The sequence below is a fragment of the Sinohyriopsis cumingii genome, chromosome 6 (genome assembly GCF_028554795.1).
Source record: "Sinohyriopsis cumingii isolate HCF-2022 chromosome 6, ASM2855479v2, whole genome shotgun sequence".
Lineage (NCBI taxonomy): Eukaryota > Metazoa > Mollusca > Bivalvia > Unionida > Unionidae > Sinohyriopsis > Sinohyriopsis cumingii.
In genome coordinates, this window is record NC_142966.1 from 78,498,724 (window position 1) to 78,521,898 (window position 23,175).

A 23,175-nucleotide genomic window follows, 5' to 3' on the forward strand; every position below is an offset into this window, starting at 1 on the left:
TATTTTTCAGGTGAATAAGATCTAATAAACATTATACTGAAAGATTAATCTGCCAGGTCAATGCCTGTGGTTTGCATATGGTTTTTCCAACAGTCATTTGTTGTACAAACCTGAATCCCAAATTTGAGTGGAGTTCTGTATGCCAGTCTACATGATTCTGGTACTCCTGGTTATATGGGTTGTGGAGAATGACAATGAGTGAGTGGTCCCTCTTGTGATAGTAGGTATCCATCTGAGGCAATGTTAACATTGCATCCCTTAGCACCTGCAAATGTAGAGTCAAACTTTTCAAAGTGGAAAATAAGAGATGGAAGGCATAAAATCATAAAAAATTGTGTACTTTTATGCTGCCACTAGGTTGGCCTTTCAGATTTCAATACTTTTTGTACTTTTACCATGCAACATTGTCTGCCTTCAAGATTTTAATGTTTTTTTGTACTTTCACACTTCCCCTGGACTTTATACTTTGTTTAAAACCATTGGTCTGTCTTTAAGGTTTCAATACTTTTTGTACTTTTACCTGGCCCCTGAGTCTGCCTTCAGAATTTCGACAATTTATGTACTTTTATCCTGCCTTTAAATACCCTGCATTTTTACATTGCCTATTGGTCTGCCTTCAGGATTTCAACACTTTTTGTATTTTTACCCTGCCAATTGGTCTGCCTTCAGGATTTCAAGACTTTTTGTATTTTTACCCTGCCCATTTATCTGCCTTCAGGATTTCAAGACCTTCTGTATTTTTTCCCTGCCCATTGGTCTGCCTTCAGGATTTCAAGACTTTTTGTATTTTTACCCTGCCCATTGGTCTGCCATCAGGATTTCAAAGCTTTTGATGCTAACCGCCTTTTAATCCCTGTAGACAGTTCAGGTTACAAGGAAAACAAAGTCATGGATGGACAGACAGTTGCAAGCTTCAGGGCACATTACCAGACATGACTGATCAATGCTTGATCACAAAATATCCTTGAAAGCATGGATATAACAATGATTCTGCAGAACACATTATCTCACCTGCAATGTCTGGATATAACAATGCAGGTTCTGCAGAAGACCACATCTCATGCAAAGCATGTACTGGTAAATAACTTTAAAAAATCCACTGCATAACCATAATATTGTTGATGCTGCAAATGCTATCACCAATGTCACCATGAACAAGATATACTTATCTTTAGCGCTCTGCCAGTTCAGGTGAAACAAAAATATTGATATAGTACCCTCTCTTGGTGTTACACATATAGTCCTTTGAGTTATTGGTGATATTTTTAAAAATAATTATCCTGGACTGTTACCAATGAACCCAATTATTTTGGATAGGTGAACCAGTCTATAGTACAAGTCACATAGGTCATGTATGTGCATTTACTCATTTTAAATTAAATAGAAATTGTTCTTTTAAAATTTAACACTAATTTTCTTGTACTGGATCGTACCTTTAGGTTCATTTCATCCAAAAATGTCTACATACTTTAACATTGATTTTGCCATATGCACCTATCAGGGCATCTAAATAATGATCTTCCAAAGGAATATGGATGTATAAGAATTCAAATGAAGTGAATACTTGCCACTTAAAGGTATGTAAAATCAAATTCTAAAAAATGACACCCATTACTTAAATAGTCGGTGTTGAATGCCTACATGACCCATGTGACTTATACTATAAGGCTTAGCATTAGTAAAATGTACATCACAAAGTCATCAAGAAAACCTGATAATGTACATGACCCATGTTACCTATACTATAAGGCTTAGCATTAGTAAAATGTACATCACAAGGTCATCAAGAAAACCTGATAATGTACATGACCCATGTGACCTATACTATAAGGCTTAGCATTAGTAAAATGTACATCACAAGGTCATCAAGAAAACCTGATAATGTACATGACCCATGTTACCTATACTATAAGGCTTAGCATTAGTAAAATGTACATCACAAGGTCATCAAGAAAACCTAATAATGATCACCATCTGACAATTTTCTAAGATAGTCTTACCATCTATACTGACATGAAAGTTGAGTCTAACTTGAAACAGCACAGATCCAGATCTGTCCAGATCTGTCATCACATAATTAGCCAGCAGATCTGGGTCTGTACAGTTTGTTAGGAGTAATCTGTCACAACAAACACACACCCTGATCTTCTGGGGGCACTCACCAATTAATATGTACTTTAGAGAGAGTGACGTATGTAAGGTGAAGTAGTTTGCATTTAAAACATGCACAATGGAGAGAATGTTGGCATACCTATATGCTACAGTAATGTAATGTGGATGATATTTCTTTGGATATTGTACTTTTGGAAATTTTACATGATTTAAGCACACTGATAACTAAAATGACTGCTCCCTTGTGTTAAAAAATCAGCCTGAATTAGTCTAAAGTACACTATACATAGCAGCTATTAAAATAGGTTGGTTGGTTGGTTGTTGTGGGGTTTAACGCCATTTTTCAGCACACGATAGGCCATATATGGCGGCCAGTATTAATGGTGGAGGAAGAACCCGGGAAAACCCCGGAAAGAACCACCGACCCACGAGAAGCTACTGGCATGCTTTCTCACATATCTACATTGGCTGAATCTGAGACTCGAACCGGCGCAGACAGAGGTGAGATGGCAGTGATCCGTAACGGCGAACGCTTTAGACCACTCGGCCACTCGGGGCCCCTATTAAAATAGGGAAAATGAATGAAAGTGCAATGAATGAATTACCAAATATGTAAAATGTAAAAAAAAAAAGTTATCGGCTCTTTTTTATAAAATTTACCTCTGAAGTTCAGGAAGTGAAAATGACCAAGTAGAGCTAGCACTTTTTTGAAAGGTTCACATTTGAAGTAAGGCCAAGCTGTATACTCTATAACCCATAGTACACCCATCAATCATACATCAAAATAAAGGGAATTAAAGGTTCTTTTAATTATACCTAAGATATACAAGGTCTTTTTTAAATAGCCAGTATAACCAGTGAGGAAAGCTGGGGAAATTCTTTTTCTTTAAAATCTTAACCCTATGGAAAATGCGAAACTGTATAGCGCCACCTCCAATACATGTGATGGCAGATGAGGGGACATTTGTTTGTAGTTGGGCTCACCTTATAAGTGAGTATATATGGTAGTTTTAGTTTCCTTATCAGCAATCAATACTTTAGTACTCACATGAAGGAGTATTTTAGGTTCATAATACTCACCTGAAGGAGTATTTTAGGTTCATAATACTCACCTGAAGGAGTATTTTAGGTTCATAATGCTCAGCAAAGCACCACTGATCAAGTAATCTTTTCTGGGCATCAAGAATTTCACTCATACTCTGCTCTGTGGTCTTGGCCTCCACAAGTTCTTCCAAAACTTCATTCCCTTTTGCATCCTTAACATGGGCAATGGGTTCCCCCTCCTGATCTTTCTCAAAATGCACTGAATAAAAAAGATGAAACTGAGACCTACTGAAAGTATCTTGCAACCTGACTCTGATAATTACCATGTAATTAACTAAATTAGAATGATGCCACACACATTATTTTTTGTGGATGACATTAATACATGAGGTCTTCTGTTTCCCTGCTTTAGAAATTTGCTCTGATAAGCAAAGACTTGGGAAATAAAGAACCAATCATGAAATCCCATGTGGCATTCATGCTATCTAGAAATGACATGGTAAGTTCTTGAGATAACCCAGCTTCTGTGGTATATGTCAGTATTTTAAACAAAACTTGGAAAGTAGACCACTCCTCTACATTAGGTATGGTACAGTTGGAATCCTAAAATTATAATGGCTCTTGCCATACATTCCCCTCCCCCCAAATTAACTTGACAACCATATATTTGTGAAATTTAATATAAATCATTCAAAGCTGAGATAACATTATTGCAACAAAAAATAAAACATCTGTAGACATAATTATTAAAATTTTTAAAAATTAGTCATTTTCAGTTTTGAATCTTCTGTAGTTTTAGTGTTAGTAATATACTTACATGATTAATTGATTTCCTCTCCAACGAATTATTTGTAAAAGTCATTCCTTCCTTTAGAAAGCTGTGCTAAAATATTTCACCCAACAACAAAATTGTATTCCAGTCTACTGTTTTTAAAACTCATTTATTAACTGATAACAATCTGACTTATTATTTCTGAAAATATGTAGCACCTAATTATCAAGCATTTCTGGTAAAGTTGAATATTTAAGTTTTATTTTTTAGGTCCACAAGTAAGTTTTGGAGAATGATAATAAAAAGAACTGGTGAGATCAGAGAAAAAGATTTTAATTCAAGAGGTTAATATTTTATCAAATGATAATGAAATAATTAATATTAATTTGATACACAACAAAAAGCATTACAAGAGTTGCATCAGCAAAAATTTCAGTCACACGATAAAGTTTAGAGTTAGATGGATTGAAGCAGGTGAGAAGATAATTAAATACTTTTGCAATTTATAAAACTGAAACTATCTTAGCAAATACATGATAAGCATTAAAAATATGACAACACTATCCTTATCAAACAAAATGAAATACTTAAAGAGACACAGTCTGTGATGTTATTTGTTACTGAAGAATATCTGTAGAAGGCGTTCTTTATTAAATACAAGACATTAGCACAGTTAGGAAGGGGAGTAAAGACTGCCCTGAAATTATTTTTCCCATGGAACTTATACCCTAATGAAAATATAACATAAACCACCTGTTGGTGTGTATCAGTTCTAATCCAGTGTTGAATATCTGATTACTTTTACTGTCAAGTGATATTACAAAGCTAATTAGACTAAGGCTTACACTACACAATCCTATTATTAAAGTCAATATTCCTCAAACTATGAGATATTGAAAAATCGATCTCAACTTTATACTTGTGGACTCTGATATTCAAAAACTAAATAGAAAACAAGACTCAGGGGGAAAGATATCACATTCTGAAGCATTAGCTGCCCTTGCAAACCTAACAAAAATTGCCCATACTCCAATGGGTTCTCCACTGAATGTTTAAAGGTTTTTTTGGAATAATTTAAGAAAGGCATGTTTCTCCAAGGCATGGATTGGACAAGCAAATTTTCAAAGCCATCATATGGTATAAAAAAGGGAATAAAACCCGGCCATGAGCAAGATCCAGCCCACGGGGATAAATTGGACATGCCTAATTTAGGATATCTTCTAGTTAGGTCAGTTAACAATGGACATGAAATGAATAGTCTCTCAGCATACCTGATGTGTTGACACAATGAATCTACATATACCAATTCTCAAATATGTATGACTATTCTAGTCCTACCACAGGAGGATGGATACAATTGTAAAACAGACCACACCCAATCATATTTTATGGATTTCATTGTGGCTAGGAACCATAACTTTAAAGATGTTAAATAAAATAAGCTACCATTGAAGAAATATGACACAGTATTGTGAGGCATAACAATTAAATTTAGTAGCAAGGAAAATGTCTCATTTTGCTGAAGACCAACAATGATATAAATAAAAATAAATGTCTTCTCAGGTGAAGCAAAAAATATGAAGAGCAACAAAGACTGGAAATGATTTTGTATTGTGTTCCTACCTGATGGGCTACGTGAGTGTCTTCCAGATCTCATACTGGATTCAGATACGGGTCGAAGAATTCCTCTCTTGCTCTCACTACTTGTGGGTCTTGAGTTGGTCTCTTTAGAAACTTCTGGTTTAGGTGTTGATTCTCTCTTGGTTTGGCTCTCAGGGGTTGGAGACATAGCACCTAAATATATAAAGCACAAGTGATAATTCTGTTCTCCAAAGAAACTGAAAGAATCAGCTATGTTTAGTATACCAAATTTAATATTCTGCCAAACATATGATGATCTTCTACTGTTATTTCAATGACTGTATAGGAAAGATCAGCCAATTAACATATTCTTGATCTTATACGATTATTACAGAAACTATGAAATCACAATGATTAAACATTCAAGCAATGCAAACATATCTTAATTTTACTAGAATTACTCATATACATATAATGCAAGATATTTTGATTACAAGTGATTCAAAGGCTGCTGGTATTATTATCCATAGTTTGCCATTACAAATCCTGTAACACTTCTGAAATAATAGTATGTCACACTTTACACTGCTTAATAAGAATTATAAAGAGGTCTGTTATTAAATTACAGCTCTATTGTTTAACATTAAGGTTATCAAAATGAGTAACATGTAACATGTATATCAATGAATTAAACAGTAGAAAAACAAGAGTCCCTCGAATGGACCAACATTGTAATGTCTGTAAAGAATTTACAGGATATCAAGATTATACCATTTCTTCTTTTAGCTGCTGAGTGTTGAAATCATCTCTGACATTCTCGACGAAATAAAATTCAAATCAACTACTGTGGCAACCATACTGGATGTAAGATTGGCACCCTTTTCATTTGGAACCAACTAGACACCATTAGAAGATTTTGGATGGCAAATCTGTGTGGACATAACCATTCATTTAAAAGAATTAGTGACAAGATTTTCAATATTTTCACTGTGGCAGCCGTATTTGAGGTCAGATTGGTACCATTTTCAATCAGGACCAAATATATATTATAGTAAGTTTTGTGTGTGAAAAAACAATGTCAATATGACTTTCTACTTAGGCTGCATAGCAATAAAAAGAGTTTCAAGATGGTTGCCATGTTGGTCATGATTGATTTCATATCACCACCATTTTCATTCAGTACCAGCTAGACATCAAACTGTTGATATTGCTTTCCATCTAGGGGAAGCAGTGATACTATTTTCAAGAATGTGGCTGTAAGGACCATATTGGATATCAGATCTGCAATATTTTTATTTAAGTCCAACTAGGCATCATAAGAAGTCTTCCAGAGAAACCCTATGCTGATATAACTTTCAATTCAGGAGGAGTAACATTAATATGATTTACAAATGTCTCTGTGATGGCCATATTGGGTGTCAGATCAGTACCATTTTCATTTGGAACCAACTAGACAACATAAACATATGCTAGTAAGAAGCACATTTTGATCTGACCTTCCATTCAGACAAAGCAATAATCAGGGTTTCAAGATGGCTGTTGTGGTGGACATAATGGATGTCAGATTGACACAATTTTCATTTAGGACCAATGAAACATCATAAGACATCTTCTGGTAAAACCCATGCTAGTATTACCCTCCATTCGCTAGGAGTATGGCAAGAATTTCAAGATGAATGCTGTGGAGGCCATACTGGAGGTCTGAACAGCATCAGTTTAGGAGGAGTAACAATAACAAACATATGCTAATGGACTGATGGACACTGGATGCTGGTTTATGAAACATTTGATTTAGAGCTTTGGATGATGGACAACAGGCCATCCCATAAGCTCTTCTGGTCTATGACTTGTGAAGTTAATAAAAAGCACTAAAAACCTAGAGATATTCCCTTAAAATAAAAGAGGCTCGCATACATAGTTCAAAATCTGTTTCATCACGTTTATTGTGCCAGAAATAGTCTATGCCGTATGAATTTGTGGGTTATCTTAAAACAACAACAGCAACACAAATTAACCTGTAATATACTTTTGGAGAAAGAAAAAAATACATATACAAGATTGTAAAACAAAAATGATGAAAGTTAACTACACTTGGTCTTTTTGAATAAAATAACACAACAGAATGACACTTGGCCAACTAAGAGAAGTTAAAGTATTTGCCAATTACGATAGTTCATTTGAGTAACTAGAATGTATGGAACCTAAAATGCTTTGTCAACATATCTTTAGCACAGACTGCAAAATTTAGGAAACAAGGAAATAAATTGGTCATCTGCATTGTATGATGACTGTACTGTTGAATCTATTACTGATATCATCAGTTTCGGATCCAGTGTAATATTTACATTTTAAACAGAATTCTGATCTATGGTAAATTTTCTTTCTTGTACCTATTTCTTATGGGAGAAAAAGAGGTTTTATGATAAATATCCAACAAGTTTATTTACACCCCCCACCTAATTCGTAGCTGTAATTTGGAATATTTGCATTTTGAAGATAACAAGGTTTTTCAGATTTTACATGTTACAACCTAATGTAACTGGTTGATTTTATTTGTTAATACACAGCAAATATTCCACAAGAATCTTTCCATTAATGACAATTCACTCATAAACAAATGTAAGTCTTTCAAATACCATGCCCCCCACCAATTAAAAAAAAAAGGTTTTAAAAATTCACTTCATATAAAAGCAGGAACAAAGTTTTAAAACTGAAGCATCTTTGATGACATTGATAAATATGTTTTCTCTGCATATTTGGGATGCTGGACAATTTTTCATATGGTTTTTACAACACCCTTTTACTTGAAATAAAACTGTTTGGTTTAAAGAAGTTCAGACTTTGACTTCCCTAACTTTATCCTCAGAAGGATACTGTCTGCAAAACATTTCACCATTTTTATTATCCAATTGATTCTGAGGTTCCTTGTGCAAATTGTAATCGTTAATTTTCACTTCTTAAAATCATCTGAGAAAATTTAGAATTTTTCACTTCAGATCAATTAGTACTTGGTATAAATGTAACAACATGTTGAAATAAATGCAACAAAATTTTTAAACATATGCACAGATTAAGAGTAGGGAAAATTGAAAATTCAAGTTCTTTATGCATCTGTACATGTATACAATATAAATCTTACATAAGGAATCTTAAATTTTCATTCATGAATATGGATAAAAATGATGATGTCATGCTGTTGCGTGTATGATATATTAGCTTATTCTGGCAAAAAAGTTTAGAAGGGGTGTGGATGTAAGTGGGATGGAGGAGGGCAAATCTATGCAAAAACAGATTAAAAAATACAGTTTAAAAAAAATTGCTAAAAACCAACAAGCAAAACAAGGATTATTAAAGCACAGTAGCCAAAATAAGTACAGGTAAGAAACAACCAAGGAGTGGTTTTTTTTCAAGGTTACTTTTCCCCTTTTTCTTGGATTTAGACTTTTTCTTGCTTGACTTGTCAGATGATGTACTTGAGGACTCTGAATCTTTTTTATGAGCAGAGGTTGAAGGTTGAACCTCAGCCTCACTTTCAGACATAACAGAAGTAAGTGTGGTGGAAAGGGACTGACTAGAACTATCTGATAGGGAGCCTGTCAACAAAAGTCATCATTACATAATAAGATAACTAGCATATTGGCAACACATCCTTAATTAGTGTACTGGACAATATTACTTTAACTAAAGTAAAAGACAAATATTGCCTTAATTAGTGTATTGGACAAATATATATTCCACTGTTTATTGGACAAAATATCATACATATAAACTATTATATTGGATAACTTCAGCTACTTTTGTGGGTTGTATCATATTTTGATCAGTCGGGGGGGGGGGGGAGAGAGAGAGCATCACATAGCTATGTTTCTAATTCTATGCATAAATAAATTTTGAAAAATGACAGAACTCTATGCATCCAGTATTTAAAGGAAAACTGCAATAAGAAAATAATTTCAAGATAAAGCACCTCTTATATCATATATTTAAAAACCTATTTAATCCATGATTCTTTTATTTTTGTATCTGATGCTTTGTGTATCTGGTACACTAAATACCCAAGGTACATCCCACTTAATCTAAAGCAATATGGAAAATGCATTATATTAAGTGTAACTGGTATGATAAATACTCAAGATACATCCCACTTAATCTAGAGCAATATGGTTCATACATTATATTAAGTGTAACTGGTATGATAAATACTCAAGGTACATCCCACTTAATCTAGAGCAATATGGTTCATGCATTATATTAAGTGTAACTGGTATGATAAATACTCAAGATACATCCCACTTAATCTAGAGCAATATGGTTCATGCATTATATTAAGTGTAACTGGTATGATAAATACTCAAGGTACATCCCACTTAATCTAGAGCAATATGGTTCATGCATTATATTAAGTGTAACTGGTATGATAAATACTCAAGGTACATCCCGCTTAATCTAGAGCAATATGGTTCAAGCATTATATTAAGTGTAACTGGTACAATAAATACACAGATTATATCCCACTTAATCTAGAGCAATATGGTTCATGCATTGTATTAAGTGTAACTGGTACAATAATACTCAAAGTATATCCCACTTAATCTAGAGCAATATGGTTAATGCATTATATTATGTGTAACTGGTACAATAATACTCAAAGTATATCCCACTTAATCTAGAGCAATATGGTTAATGCATTATATTATGTGTAACTGGTACAATAATACTCAAAGTATATCCCACTTAATCTAGAGCAATATGGTTCATGCATTGTATTAAGTGTAACTGGTACTGTACAATAAATACACAGGGTAACAGCTGAGGAAACATCCCACTTAATATACAGCAATATGGTTTGTGTCTGATATAAAGTGTAACTGGTACAAACAAATACTCGGGGTACATCTCACTTAATCTAGAACAAACCTAATGTGCATGCATACATTAAACTTTGAAATGAAAATAGATGCAACTGAATTGTCATCAAAATGACCTCATATATCATAGCTCTGTTTGATCAATACCCCTTAAGAAAAGTCTGTAGGTACATGTGATATCCAGAACAAATATATATACTGAAAAGTAGAAACAGGGCTTGTACTGTAAAGATTTTAACAGTAAACTGACACTAACAACAACTTTACCATGATTATTCCCTTGACATAACATTTAGTAATGAGAAATTAAGTGTCTATTACAAAAAAAGGATAATATAAATTATCATCCTATAAAAATGATATAGTTGGAATGGAGCATTTTAGAAGAACCTGGGCAGATAAAATCTTGATTGTTAATTCCTTTTGTACAAGACTTATAGCTCAACGGTATGTAGAAAAGATGGAACAGATACTGTTCAAGATATAATGTGCACCATATAAATGTATATAAGTGTGCATATAATTTTTCTACTGGTGAAAATACATGTTTTTGGTGACTATATATGTCTGCAAAAATTAAATTGATTAAATGCATATAACGTATCAGCATGACTTGAAACTGGCGTGCCCAAAAATTATGTATATATAGTGCATGTATTGTTGCAGTTTTTGCATGATTTCTATATGCAAACAAAATGACGTGTATGATAAAAGAGGCTGAAAATAGCTTTAATGAAGGGGATGCAAAATGGGGAGGGGGTGATAAACAAGACAAAGTGAAGTGCCCAACTTGAGATACATAGGAATAAGTGACTTTGGATATGATAGCAATACAACCATGTTGTTCAAAGCTCATGTGGGAACATAACTAGAAATGTCTTCGGTTGACACACATTGATGAAACCCTGTCTGAAATGTCACAAATCTCATATGGGGGCCATTTTAACTCAAACTGTGACAAAAAATGGATCAGCATGAAACCTGACCATTTGTCTACTGAATTTAAAGTCCCATATCATTTTAGTTTCAAGTCATGATGTCCTTTGAAAGTCAGTAGGAAAAACACAGTTCATGATGGAATGATGGAAATACAAGGTGGATGTCCACTCAATTGAAAAACGTTGCAATAAATGTGGGTTACACCAAATCTGCATGATCTGGGACATTGGCATAAGGAAAGTTCTAATGTGTAATGACTTAAATTTATATGGGGTTTACATGGCAGTTGTAAACTATGCTGGGAAACAATTATTTCAATGTGTAGAACAGTCATTAACATTCTAAGATCCCCAAATTCAAGACCTTTCCCCATTTTTTTACACATTACATGTATTTAAAAATGTATGGAGAATGGATTGTATCTATTATAGCATTCTGCTTCCATTTATATTATCATGGGCATAAGAAGATTACAATAAAGAAGAAAAAAAAATTGACTTACGAGGCATTATAATCTATATATTAATATTTAGCAGTGAGAATTTCATCTTTAATCACACAAAGACATCTGCATTCACATTTAATACTCAAAAATTTAAGTCAATTTCAGTTTAAATTTGAAGTTATCCTGCAGATTCATGAGTAATGGTGTTAGAAATGGTCGAAGGATTCCATGTAGTAAAAGCATTCAAATTCAAATTTTTTAATACTTAAAATTCTAAGTTTTATTAAATAATCATGACACTGATGAGAATTTCTTCTAATGGGATATAAAGATAATGCCAGGCTTTCCAAGTTCCAAATTATCTATCAGCAAATACTATAACAGTAAAACATGTATATAAAGTGGATCATAGAAAACCTGAGTACAGGCTTTATAAATATATAGTGTCTTTTATAAGCAATTGTTCTTTCAAGGTAGTGCCCTCTAAGATAGAATTTAACTGCACATTTTGAAAATTACATTGAAAATATTGGGAAAAATTGATGGTACTTACTATTTTCAACCTCTGCCATTTGCATAGTGAATGGAAGAAAAAAATGTTTATTTTATACCGTACTCACTTATAAGTCAAGTCAAACTGCAAACAAATATCCTGATCTGCCATAGCATATTTTACCTGCAGAGGAACCTCTGTACTGTTTGTTCCTCTGATTAATCCTAACAAACGGCAGAAACCTAGATCTGCCAGTGCATTATGTGATGGCAGATCTGGGTTTGTGCAGTTGGCAGTTGGACTCATCTTATAAGCAAGTGTATACAGTAAATGCATGACTTGTTCAGTTTAGTTGCAATCCATAGACAATGACACTATGTAATACTTTCCCATTCTTCTGTGTATGCACCAATTTTATCAGTAAACTTTACATTATGACATTCTATAGTGTGTAACTTCTATTATTTGGTTATATTTTTGATGAAACTAATGTGTATATCAAAATGAACGGAACACCTCTGGGTGAATGTAATGTACACAAGAAAAGAAATGAAAATCTTCATGAAAGCAACAAAACTTTGAGATAAGTCAGAACTACTGAATTAGAGTCTAAGCTTGAGTGAAAAAGAACCAAAGAGTTTGCATACTTGACTGCATGAAATAGCTACAGAATTCTTACCAGATCGTTCTTCTCTTAAACTCATACTAAAGTAAACTACAGGAAATAAATGTAATTTAAACAGACATTCTTGCTGCAATGAAACTGTTAGCTATACACGATAAGCCATCGACAATATTTTGTGAAACCATATATACTCGCTTATAAATCAAGTCAAACTGGAAAAAAACAAAGATCCTGATCTGCTGTAGCATCATGCACCTGTAGACCAGGTTTTATGTTGTTTGTTCTACTGATTACTCCTAGCAAACTGCAGAGGTCCAGATCTGCTGGTGCATTATGCAATGGCAGATCTGGGTCTGTGCAGTTAGCAGCTGGACTCAACTTATCAGCGAGAATATACGGTATATCATTCACTCGATGACATATGGCATAAATCCCAATCAGCACTGCATAAAGCATAAACACGTCGACGTCAATAGTGCCTGTTCTACTTACCTTTTGACAGGCAGTAGAACTTCTGTGCTGTTGGCAAATTATGTAAAGCAGATTTGGCTCTATGCCATATGCAGTATGTACATGCAATATAGTGTATTAACTGGCATACAGAATTAAGATTTCAACACATATTTTTCATTGGAATAATAAATGATACAATACATATGTCCCAAGATCCCATGTATTTCCAACCAAAATTGCTAATGTCACAGGGAATATTAGAAATGGAATGATTAAATATGTGAATAAATGAGAAAAATGTGGAGATGATACAGGCTTTCTGGAGAATCCATTTCTAGACAGTCTGCCTTTTATAATCAAATGCCTGTATGATTTTAGGAAAGTAAGAAAATCATATTTCTGTATATTCATATGGATTCTTCAGGTTTGTTAGTTAGGACCTTTTACTTGCATCAAGTTCATTAGGTCAGTGAGACGGTCTCAACTTTATGCAGTCCCATTACTTTGACAACAGTAACACAATGGATAAACTTTTATCTATTAATGTGGACTTTGTTGTTAAAATAAATGACAAACTAAAACACCTCAATGTAAAATGACTCTTTTATGTAAATTTTTTACAAAGCCAGAATCAGAGGTACCATACATATTTGCTTACATGTAAACTCACTAAAGTGCATATGCAAACTGCAAAATCCCAGATCTAGTATTGCATACTGTACTGGTATTGCATACTGTACTGGCAGATGAAAGTCTTTGCATTTTATTAGGAGTACTCTGTAGAACAAACAAAACAGATCCCGATTTGTCAGCACCTTATGTGATGGCAGATCAGGGTCTATGCTGTTTACAGTTGGACTTAACTTATAAGCAAGTAAATATGGCATACCTACCATTTTCAGTTCCAATATGTAATTTTTTAAAAATTTTTTAAATGAACCAAATATTGATGCTCACAAAAATTACAGGAATTTACAGTATTTGCAAACATATAATACATCTGGTCTGTAATTTTTGTGTATACTTTTCTTTCAGGTGCATGAATAATTATAGATAAAATATTAATTATAATTTTCAAGTGATTCTCACTAGAAAATATTTTGTATCTTTAAAAAAAAGAATGCAAATTCTCTGTACAAATATTTTAAGTATATGATTATATATGAATTTGACAGAATCGGATTCAGTGTGTATGAAAATATTAAAAAAACTGATTTTTTTAAAATACAGACAACACAATCTCAGGGCTCAAAATTAACACTAATCTGCTATCTTGTAGTTAGTGATTTTATAGCCAATCACTAAAACCCAGCAGTCACTAATCTGCTGAGGCAGTGAAAATTGCTGGATTTTGTTATCAGAACTTTTAAGAAATGGTGGTGAATCACCATTCTAATTTATGGTTAACTGATCTATTTATTGTGTGAACTGAGTACCGACCAACTTTCTGCAATTGATGAGGTAAAATAAATGCTCAGGGTGGAAATGGACATGCTTTACATCACTTATCTATTCATCAAATAGCACATGAAACTAGACTGGATTATTGCATGTAAACACTGATTTATTTAATTAATGACATAGGGTATCAAGCTAGATTGTCCAATCAGAAATGGTCATTTTTACTAGCTAAACGAATAATCCAGAATTATGCTGAACACTGTGTCGTTAATAAACATTCAATATCTTATGTGTGGTGATGACTGTAAACATGTTGAAACATTGGCAAGCTGCGCAGCTACCACCAAAATGGCAAAAATGATATGGTAACCAAAAAATGTTATTGCAAAATTGATCAAGAGAAGAGACCAACAAAGTATCAAAATGAACACATTGTTAAGTCTGACCCAGGAGAGACTGTGATGTGCACTGCACTAAGCATTCAGAACAATACGAAAGGTCAGGGTACTCTGTTGATGAGTGTAAACATTCAAATAAATTGTCCCTGTATTCACACAATGCAAGCTTCCAGCACATAATGGCAGAGGGATATGTGAAATCCAAACTGAAGTTAGTTTCTCCAAACTATACATCTTCATATGATGACAAGTCAGACTCAGATAAAGGACATAAACTTTCAACTTTTCACGATTATTATTTGTAAAATACAGTTTTGTTATTGTTTTTAGATAATGTTGATGAATAATAAATGCTCAGTTAGATACTGAATTGGCTTCTGTTTAATTTTAACACGCTCAGTGCAATTTATGCAGGATCAGTAAAATAATATTGTGACCCTGTGAGTTAGCGAGAAAAAAATCATAATTTTGAGCCCTGCTATCTGTTTATATAGTAGGCATTATTGAAAATTGACTTAGTCTAGTGGTTTGGTTGTACCCTATGCTATGGTATGGTTAAATATAAGTGAATCTTTTATCTGACAATTCAATTAGATATAAAGAACATTTCATCTTGAGTAGCTGCATCTGTGTAATTTGTTGGGATCATTTAACATATTACATTAATAAATTTTATATTAAGCTGAAAATTGTCAAATATTATGGGAACATAAGCATAAAAACATACCAAGATAGAGATACTGTCAAGACATCTATACAGCATTAGACAGAAACATATCCACACACACACACACACACACAAACACACACACTTTCAAGGATGAAATAAAATTTACCTGTAAACTATGCCGTGATATACATAATCTATATATGATACAAACACTTAACAAATGACCTAGGAAAATGTATGTATGTATATGTGTATGTATGTTTGTATGTGTGTGTGTGATTGCGTGCATATGTATGTATGTATGTATGTATGTATGTATGTATGTATGTGGGGGTTAATGGCACATCAGCACAATATTGGCTATACGATGCCTAATAAAAGTTGTTTTAAAAAATGTAAACATAATTAATTTTGCAAGAAACAAGAAAGACAAATATTCTAACCATATGTAGACATGAAGTGGTAAAAGATAAAGGTAAAAGTAGAACAATAAACATCAAGTGATGAGGAATGTTACTAACCAGATCTGGTTTCCTCTGATGAAGTAAGCCTTACTGCCTCCTTTTCTTCTTTGGTAATCATTCCCTTAAAGAATGGATAAGGGTCATCAAATGGAATGGCTGTATGTTCCAGACCCTCACTATCTCTTGTGACAAGAAAACCATTTTGGTCTGTGCTTGTTAAATCCATACATTCCAACACATACTGCTTGAAAGCACGGTCGATTTCTGGAATGGAGATGAATCAGTGGTACCTGTATTTACCTTTGTACAATCTAGTATTGATACTAGCTTGCAATGTCCAGTCAAATAGCAAACTTAACAGACCCAGATCTGCCATTGCATAATACTTTAGTACATCTGGGTCTATGCATTTTACCTGGAGAAATCAGCAGAACAAACAAAATAGACCCTAATCTTTCAGTGCATTATGTGATGGAAGATCAGGGTATATGTTGTTTGCAGTTGGACTTTACTTATAAGCAAATATTAGTTATAAGCAAATATATATGGTGCATCCAACTTTAAACAGAGATCTATTGTTGCATACCATGTTTGAACTTCAAGAGGGTATACACTGTTTGCTTGAAAACATTACAGTAGACTTTGATATACTGCTTAATGAGACTCTAAATGATCTGGATCATGTTGTCTGCAGTTGTATGCACAATAAACACTAGCAAAAATAGTAATTTTTGAGCTGTTAATTTATATTAAACATCCTTCCATGAATTAATTTTCTTAATCTAATTCAAACAGATTACCGGTAATTTTTAAAAAAAAGTAAAATTCACAAAAATGTAGCGGAGTTAAGTTTTCCAATTAAACTGTTTAAAGTGAAATCAGATTTAAAGTTTGATAAATGAAAACAAAGCTTGCATTTGATTGAAAAGCCAATAAAATATCTACCAGTATATATCTTCAAATAACATCTTTATAGAAAAGCCAAGAGCTGTTTCACACGATGATATTTTCAAACAAGAGCAGACACTCATATATAAAATGTGAGACATATAAATAGTATAGACATTTACACAACTTGTCTCTATGGTATTTCAATATAATGCCATGTAGGTTAAACTTCATGGCGAACTCATCTGTAGTCAAGAACAATATCTGACAGCAAAACCATATTTTTATGAATGTGACATTTTCAGTTTATATACAAATATAAAACTTAAATTACTTTCATGTTCTTGCAATAGTCAGGATATACATTAAGTCCCATTTGTTTCTACGCCCCCCCCCCACTGATTTAAAAGACAAAAAGCACAAATGAGATAGGTTCAAAAAACTTAGTTACTGATTTATAATTTCAAACCTGAATATGCCCAGGTGGGACCCTAACACTGTTATTGTATGCATGCTTCTTTCCAAATGTAAGTTTTCAGTGTAAAAGTTATCCTGTATGCCAGTCATTTCCATTTCCTGGACAAGCCCCTTTTCAGCAACGGGATGAATGCATTACTACACATGTATGTACGTAGAAGGAAAATACTACGTTGTCTGCTTCCGATATTTACAGTGTCAAATCAAGTAAAGGAAAAGAATGACAATTACAAATTTGTCTTTCACAAGGATTTAACAAGCAGTGTAATTTCTATGTACATCTGTGCAAAGGATATCCTCTAAACTCTCAACATTATAGTAATTTATGGCATTATATGGCAGTTACCGAATAGGATGTACAACATCACAATGTTGTTTGAGGCAATCAACTTGCCCATAGTGTACACAACATGGTAACAGGTTAGTATGGAAAGTCTGTTAAGCACGAAAGGCACAGAGATGCCAATGTTAGGGCTGCTCAGGTCACATTCAGGTTAGAAATAAAAAATCAATGAATGAATTGACTAAGTTCTTTGCACTTTTTATCACATTAAAGATTTTTTATTTGGTACTGAGGTACAAATGGGGAGTTATAGTCAGACTATAGAACTACATAAAATACTCATTTCTAATGATAATAGGAGACCTTCAACATGGTTATCCACTTTAATAGTGTTATGCATCAGTTTATATTTTCTGAAAAAAATGTCATAACTATTGGACCTCATCCAATAGTCTTTAGATTAACCAAAAATGAAAATAAAGCTCTTAATTTACAGGTTTGATAGAAAACTTTAAAAAATATCTAAGTAAATTAAGTCTGAAAGTCTTGTTGGTATGTTAAGTCTGTGACCTTTCGGTCTAAGCTAATAAAGTCAGTATTCAAACAATAAAGTTTTGGTGAAACCCCACCCCTTACTGATGTGGTAGACCATTCAGGAAATTGAAATAGTTAAAAGATTTTCAATATGTTCAATGTAACAGCAATATAATGAACTGCAAAAGTTTCACTCATGAAAGGGAAAGACCACTGCAGTGGCCATAATGAATATGCATGAGAGAAATTATTTTCAATTTGGACCAGCTAGATATCATTAAAAGTCTTCAGGCAGAAAACCCCATATTGAAATGACTTTCTGTCTCCAACTGGAGAAATAATAAGATTTTCAAGAAATTTGATGTTGTGGCCATATTGGATGTCACATGAACACCATCTTCACTGAGGACCAAATAGACATCATAATAAGTCTTTCGGTGAAAAAAGCCATGTTGATATGGTTAGACATTTCAGGAGGATTTGCATCAACAAGATTTTCTGTTATGCTGGCTATATTGGGTGTCTGAGCAGTACCATTTCATTTAGGACCAACTAGATCTTGGACTGCATATTTGTGTAAACTTTCATGGCAAGTAGTTGAGGAAGAGCAGCAATAACAAACTTGCACTAATTAGAGGATGCTGGACGATGGATGATGGACAACTGGCTGGCCAAAAGCTCTTCCAGTTGACAAACAATTGAACTATTAAGTATAAATAGGATGTATTCTTTTGCTTCTGGATTCAATCAGAAGGCACATTCTAACTGCAAGGTGAGATATGCCTCTTGATAGCAGCTTACCTGACACCGACAAGCCATCAGTGGCACAGAAGTGTATCAATTCCTGAAGCCTTGCTTTTCTCTGCTTGGCTACTGCTGATGTAGGATGAGGGAACTCCAAAATATGCTTAAATGGTAGTTTCTCTAACATTTTCTTCTCTACATCCTCAGGGTTGAACCCATATACTGGCTTCAGATGGTGGGTTCGAAGTGTGATGTCATCATGGAAATTCATTAACTGGGGTTGTTTGGGGGCATCAGGAGGTCTTTCAGGCATGTCAAATACACCTGTTAACATCTGGTAAGGTAAAAAAAAGAAATCATCAGAAATTTGAACACAAAGCTTTGCATGCCAGCTAATTAAACACTAAATTTATACCAAACATTTTTCATAACATTTTTCTTCCTCATATGTCATCTGATAGAAGTTCAATGTGTGCAGTGGAAACTGCCATGTGCTGGCATGTTTTTATCTCTTGTCATCCAAAATAAAATTTTCTATCAATGTAGCTGATGGTTTTACCATATCATATGTAATAGTTTATAAGTTGAGTCCTACTGCAAACAGTACAGACCCAGATCTGCTGTCACATAATGTGCAGGCAGATCTGGGCCGATGTTGTTTCTTCTACTGATCACTCTTGACAAACTGCAAAGACCCATATCTGCCTGCATATTATGTGATAGCAGATCTGGGTCTGTGCAGTCTGGAGTTGGACTCAACTTATAAAAATATATAAATGGTACTCTGATTTGCCTTACTCTAGATGAAATTAAATAAAATCTGACTGGCTATACCTTTTTCATCTAAACATCTGGACATGCATTTTTTCCTTTTAAACTAACATCACAGTTCCCATCTGAAATCTGTGGTAATCATAATGAGCTTGCTACAGGTGTCATCTGGTAAATATTGACTGCTTCTATGAAACTTATTAAATTAACACAAACAATCATGGTTTCGTTTTTAAATAACATACATTCCCACTGGTCAAATGTTGGGATTCACTTTTTATTTAGAAATGCAATCAGGTGCAAAATATAAAACCTAAAATACCATACACACATGCAGCATAGGTTGCCAATTACAGCTGGGTTACAAACAGGAGGCTGATAAAGTGTTTTTACAAACAGTACATTAGAAATTACAGGGACTGGACTTGCACCTACATCCTCTGGTTTCTGTCTCAACAGACACAACCACAATCATTGGTAATTTACAGTATGTTCCTCCTTTGTAAGGAAATAAAGTGTAACATAAAATGCTTAATTTCTTTCTTTAAAATCACCAGTTAATAGTAACATCATATTCCTTTTCTGTAAGGTCAAGTTTAGCATTGTTCCAATTACTGATTATAGCTGATCATCAGTTGGTTCAGCAAACCAATAAGATAACTGATTGTGAAACTACATAATCGACTGTGTTTAAAGGGAGACTACCGGTACTTCTTTTGAGTTGTATGTAAAAACAAAGGTTAGTAAAACACCAAGCCACTAAAGTTGATCTAAAATATTAATTCCCTTCACAACTACAAATATAAAACCATAAGATATTCCACAGGTGCAAAATTTCCTAATAAGGAACATATAGTCATCATTACATGGTCAAGCTGTTAAATTGTCGAGTTAATAAATTTAAACACATTTTGATGATATGTTTCAGCTTAAATGTAAAAACTTTGTGGTATTTGTAAACAATGACAGACAAATAAAACTAGGTCCTTCTATACTTTAAATTATAGACACATCACATATGAATGAAATGATTTGGTGGGATTGCAAAAGTATTTCCGTTACATATGACTGATCAGCCCTAAAATGTTGCTTTCATTTAACAAAGATGCAGAACAAAACTAACATGAAGTACAACAGAAAAAAATGTAATATTTTTATCAGGTCAAAGTATACATGTCATTAAAAGAGATTACTCCTGTACATTTATTAACATTTTGAACTCATGATCAAAGATACAGCTGTATAACAAAAAAAAATTAAAATTTGCTCTTAGTAACTGATTATAATCGATTAGTTAGTTGAGTGGAACCAATTATCAATTATGAAGTTCTGATAAATTCCCATCAAAAGTCAAGTTTTTAACTTATTGTTCTTCTTCTGTCAGGACTAGTTTAAAATCTGAAATGAGTTTTTCTTCTTTAAAGGGTTATTTGTAACTTACACATGTTCTTGCTCTTTAAAGATTAGGTTGCAACTAATAATAGCTTCTTCCTGTGTAAGTTTCAGGGCTAATATGTAACTTACACATGTTCTTCCTCTTTAAAGGTAAGGTTTTAACTAATAATAACTTCTTCCTGTGTAAGTGTCAGGGCTAATATGTAACTTACACATGTTCTTCCTCTTTAAAGGTAAGGTTTTAACTAATAATAACTTCTTCCTGTGTAAGTGTCAGGGCTAATATGTAACTTACACATGTTGTTTCTCATTAAAGGCTAGCTTGTAAATGACGATAAATTCTTCCTGTGTAACTGTTAGTACACAGCTTATGCAGTGTCTTTCCTCAGTAAGGCATAACATTATGTGATGGTCACCATATTTAACTGTGTTGGGGATAATATGCAACTTACACTATGTTCTTCCTCTGTTAGGGCAAGTTTGAAAGCCACCCCACTGAGATGAGAAGCGAGATCATTGTGAAGCTTGTCCATTCTTTTTGGAGGTTGTTGCTCACTTGGTGGCACAAGACCTTCTTCTGTTGCCACAACCTATGACATTTAAAAATTTCCTGAACAAATTGCATGAAGAATTCAGATTTCAATTAAATTTCATAAGTTCAAAACTATTCTTGGAAAGAAAGAGTCAGCAAATCATAGACAAATTCCAGTTTCTTTTATTTGTTATCTCTTTTAGATTTAATGCTTTCACCTCCTGATTAGAAAAATTATATGAACAATTCATCAAACTTGAATGGGAATAGAGAAATCAAGCTATATAATTTGTGCTTAAAAATAGTTGGAGTTTTTCTTAATGACTTCATATAATACTATTTACCATCTGTACTTGCTTATAAGTTGAGTCCAATTACAAACTGCACAGACCCAGATCTGCCATCACATAATGTGCTGGCAGATCTGGGTCTGTTCAGTTTGTTAATGGGCAGAACAAACAACACAGACCCCGGTCTACAGGTGCTTTATAATATGGCAGATCAGATCTTGAGTGTTTGCAGTTTGACTCAGACTTATAGGCAAAAATATATGGGAATTAACGTATTATGTCATAAATTACCCTCTGTGAATCTCATGAGCATTTACTCATCCTTGCTTTGGTAGGAAAATCTAAGCCATTAAACCATTTATGCAGCATGTGTTACCTGTTTTATTAAAACTCATTGATTTTATGTTGATTGGACAACAGTTGCTAAAACTTGCACAATGCTTTCTCACTGGCTCAGATATAGGTATAACCAGAAAATCTTGAGCAAACTACCAACTCTGAATGGCCAACTGCTGTATTTACCAGCCAATAAGTTGATGCAAAGTATAAGTCAAATGATCAGGTCAGGATCATTAAATGTAACTAAAAGTTCCTAATTTATATCACAAAAAGTATTTCAAATGTATTATTTACTTTTAGCTACATATAATGATGCTGACATGAAAACTTATTGGTTACATGTAGGATAAAATTTGCGATGTTGTGTGGAATTAAACTATAGTAACTTCTGGTTTCATAAATATTTAAAGTATCACTGTATGCTATTTCAGATTACCAGCAATAGGGAAAATGGATCATTGATACTAAAATGCTTTTTCCACAGTTCTGTTTTGAAGAGACATACACAGAGAGAGGCATATGTATTCCATTGCATTTTTCTTCTTGCATCTCAGGATCAAAATAAAATATCATTGCCTGATATGTGTGAGAGAGAGAGAGAGATTTCAAATCATGTTTTTTTTGGTACCTTACTGTCCTTGTTTAGCTGAAGCTTTT

General features: G+C 33.5%; 1 protein-coding gene across 6 annotated transcripts in view; it reads right to left on the reverse strand.

Moving 5' to 3' along the window:
• LOC149797280 (sperm-associated antigen 17-like) overlaps positions 1-23,175 on the reverse strand; it is a 117,448-nt gene that overhangs the window by 70,919 nt on the left and 23,354 nt on the right. For 5 of the 6 annotated variants that reach the window (XM_089961988.1, XM_089961992.1, XM_089961991.1 and 2 more), the window contains exons 9-15: positions 21,810-21,947; positions 19,249-19,525; positions 16,323-16,529; positions 12,934-12,969; positions 5,552-5,722; positions 3,225-3,415; positions 111-265 (exon numbers count right to left, since the gene is read on the reverse strand). In XM_089961988.1, the coding sequence (XP_089818114.1) occupies positions 111-265; positions 3,225-3,415; positions 5,552-5,722; positions 12,934-12,969; positions 16,323-16,529; positions 19,249-19,525; positions 21,810-21,947 (1,175 nt within the window). The remainder of the gene's footprint in view (positions 1-110; positions 266-3,224; positions 3,416-5,551; positions 5,723-12,933; positions 12,970-16,322; positions 16,530-19,248; positions 19,526-21,809; positions 21,948-23,175) is intronic. The other variant, XM_089961989.1, reaches the window with a different exon arrangement.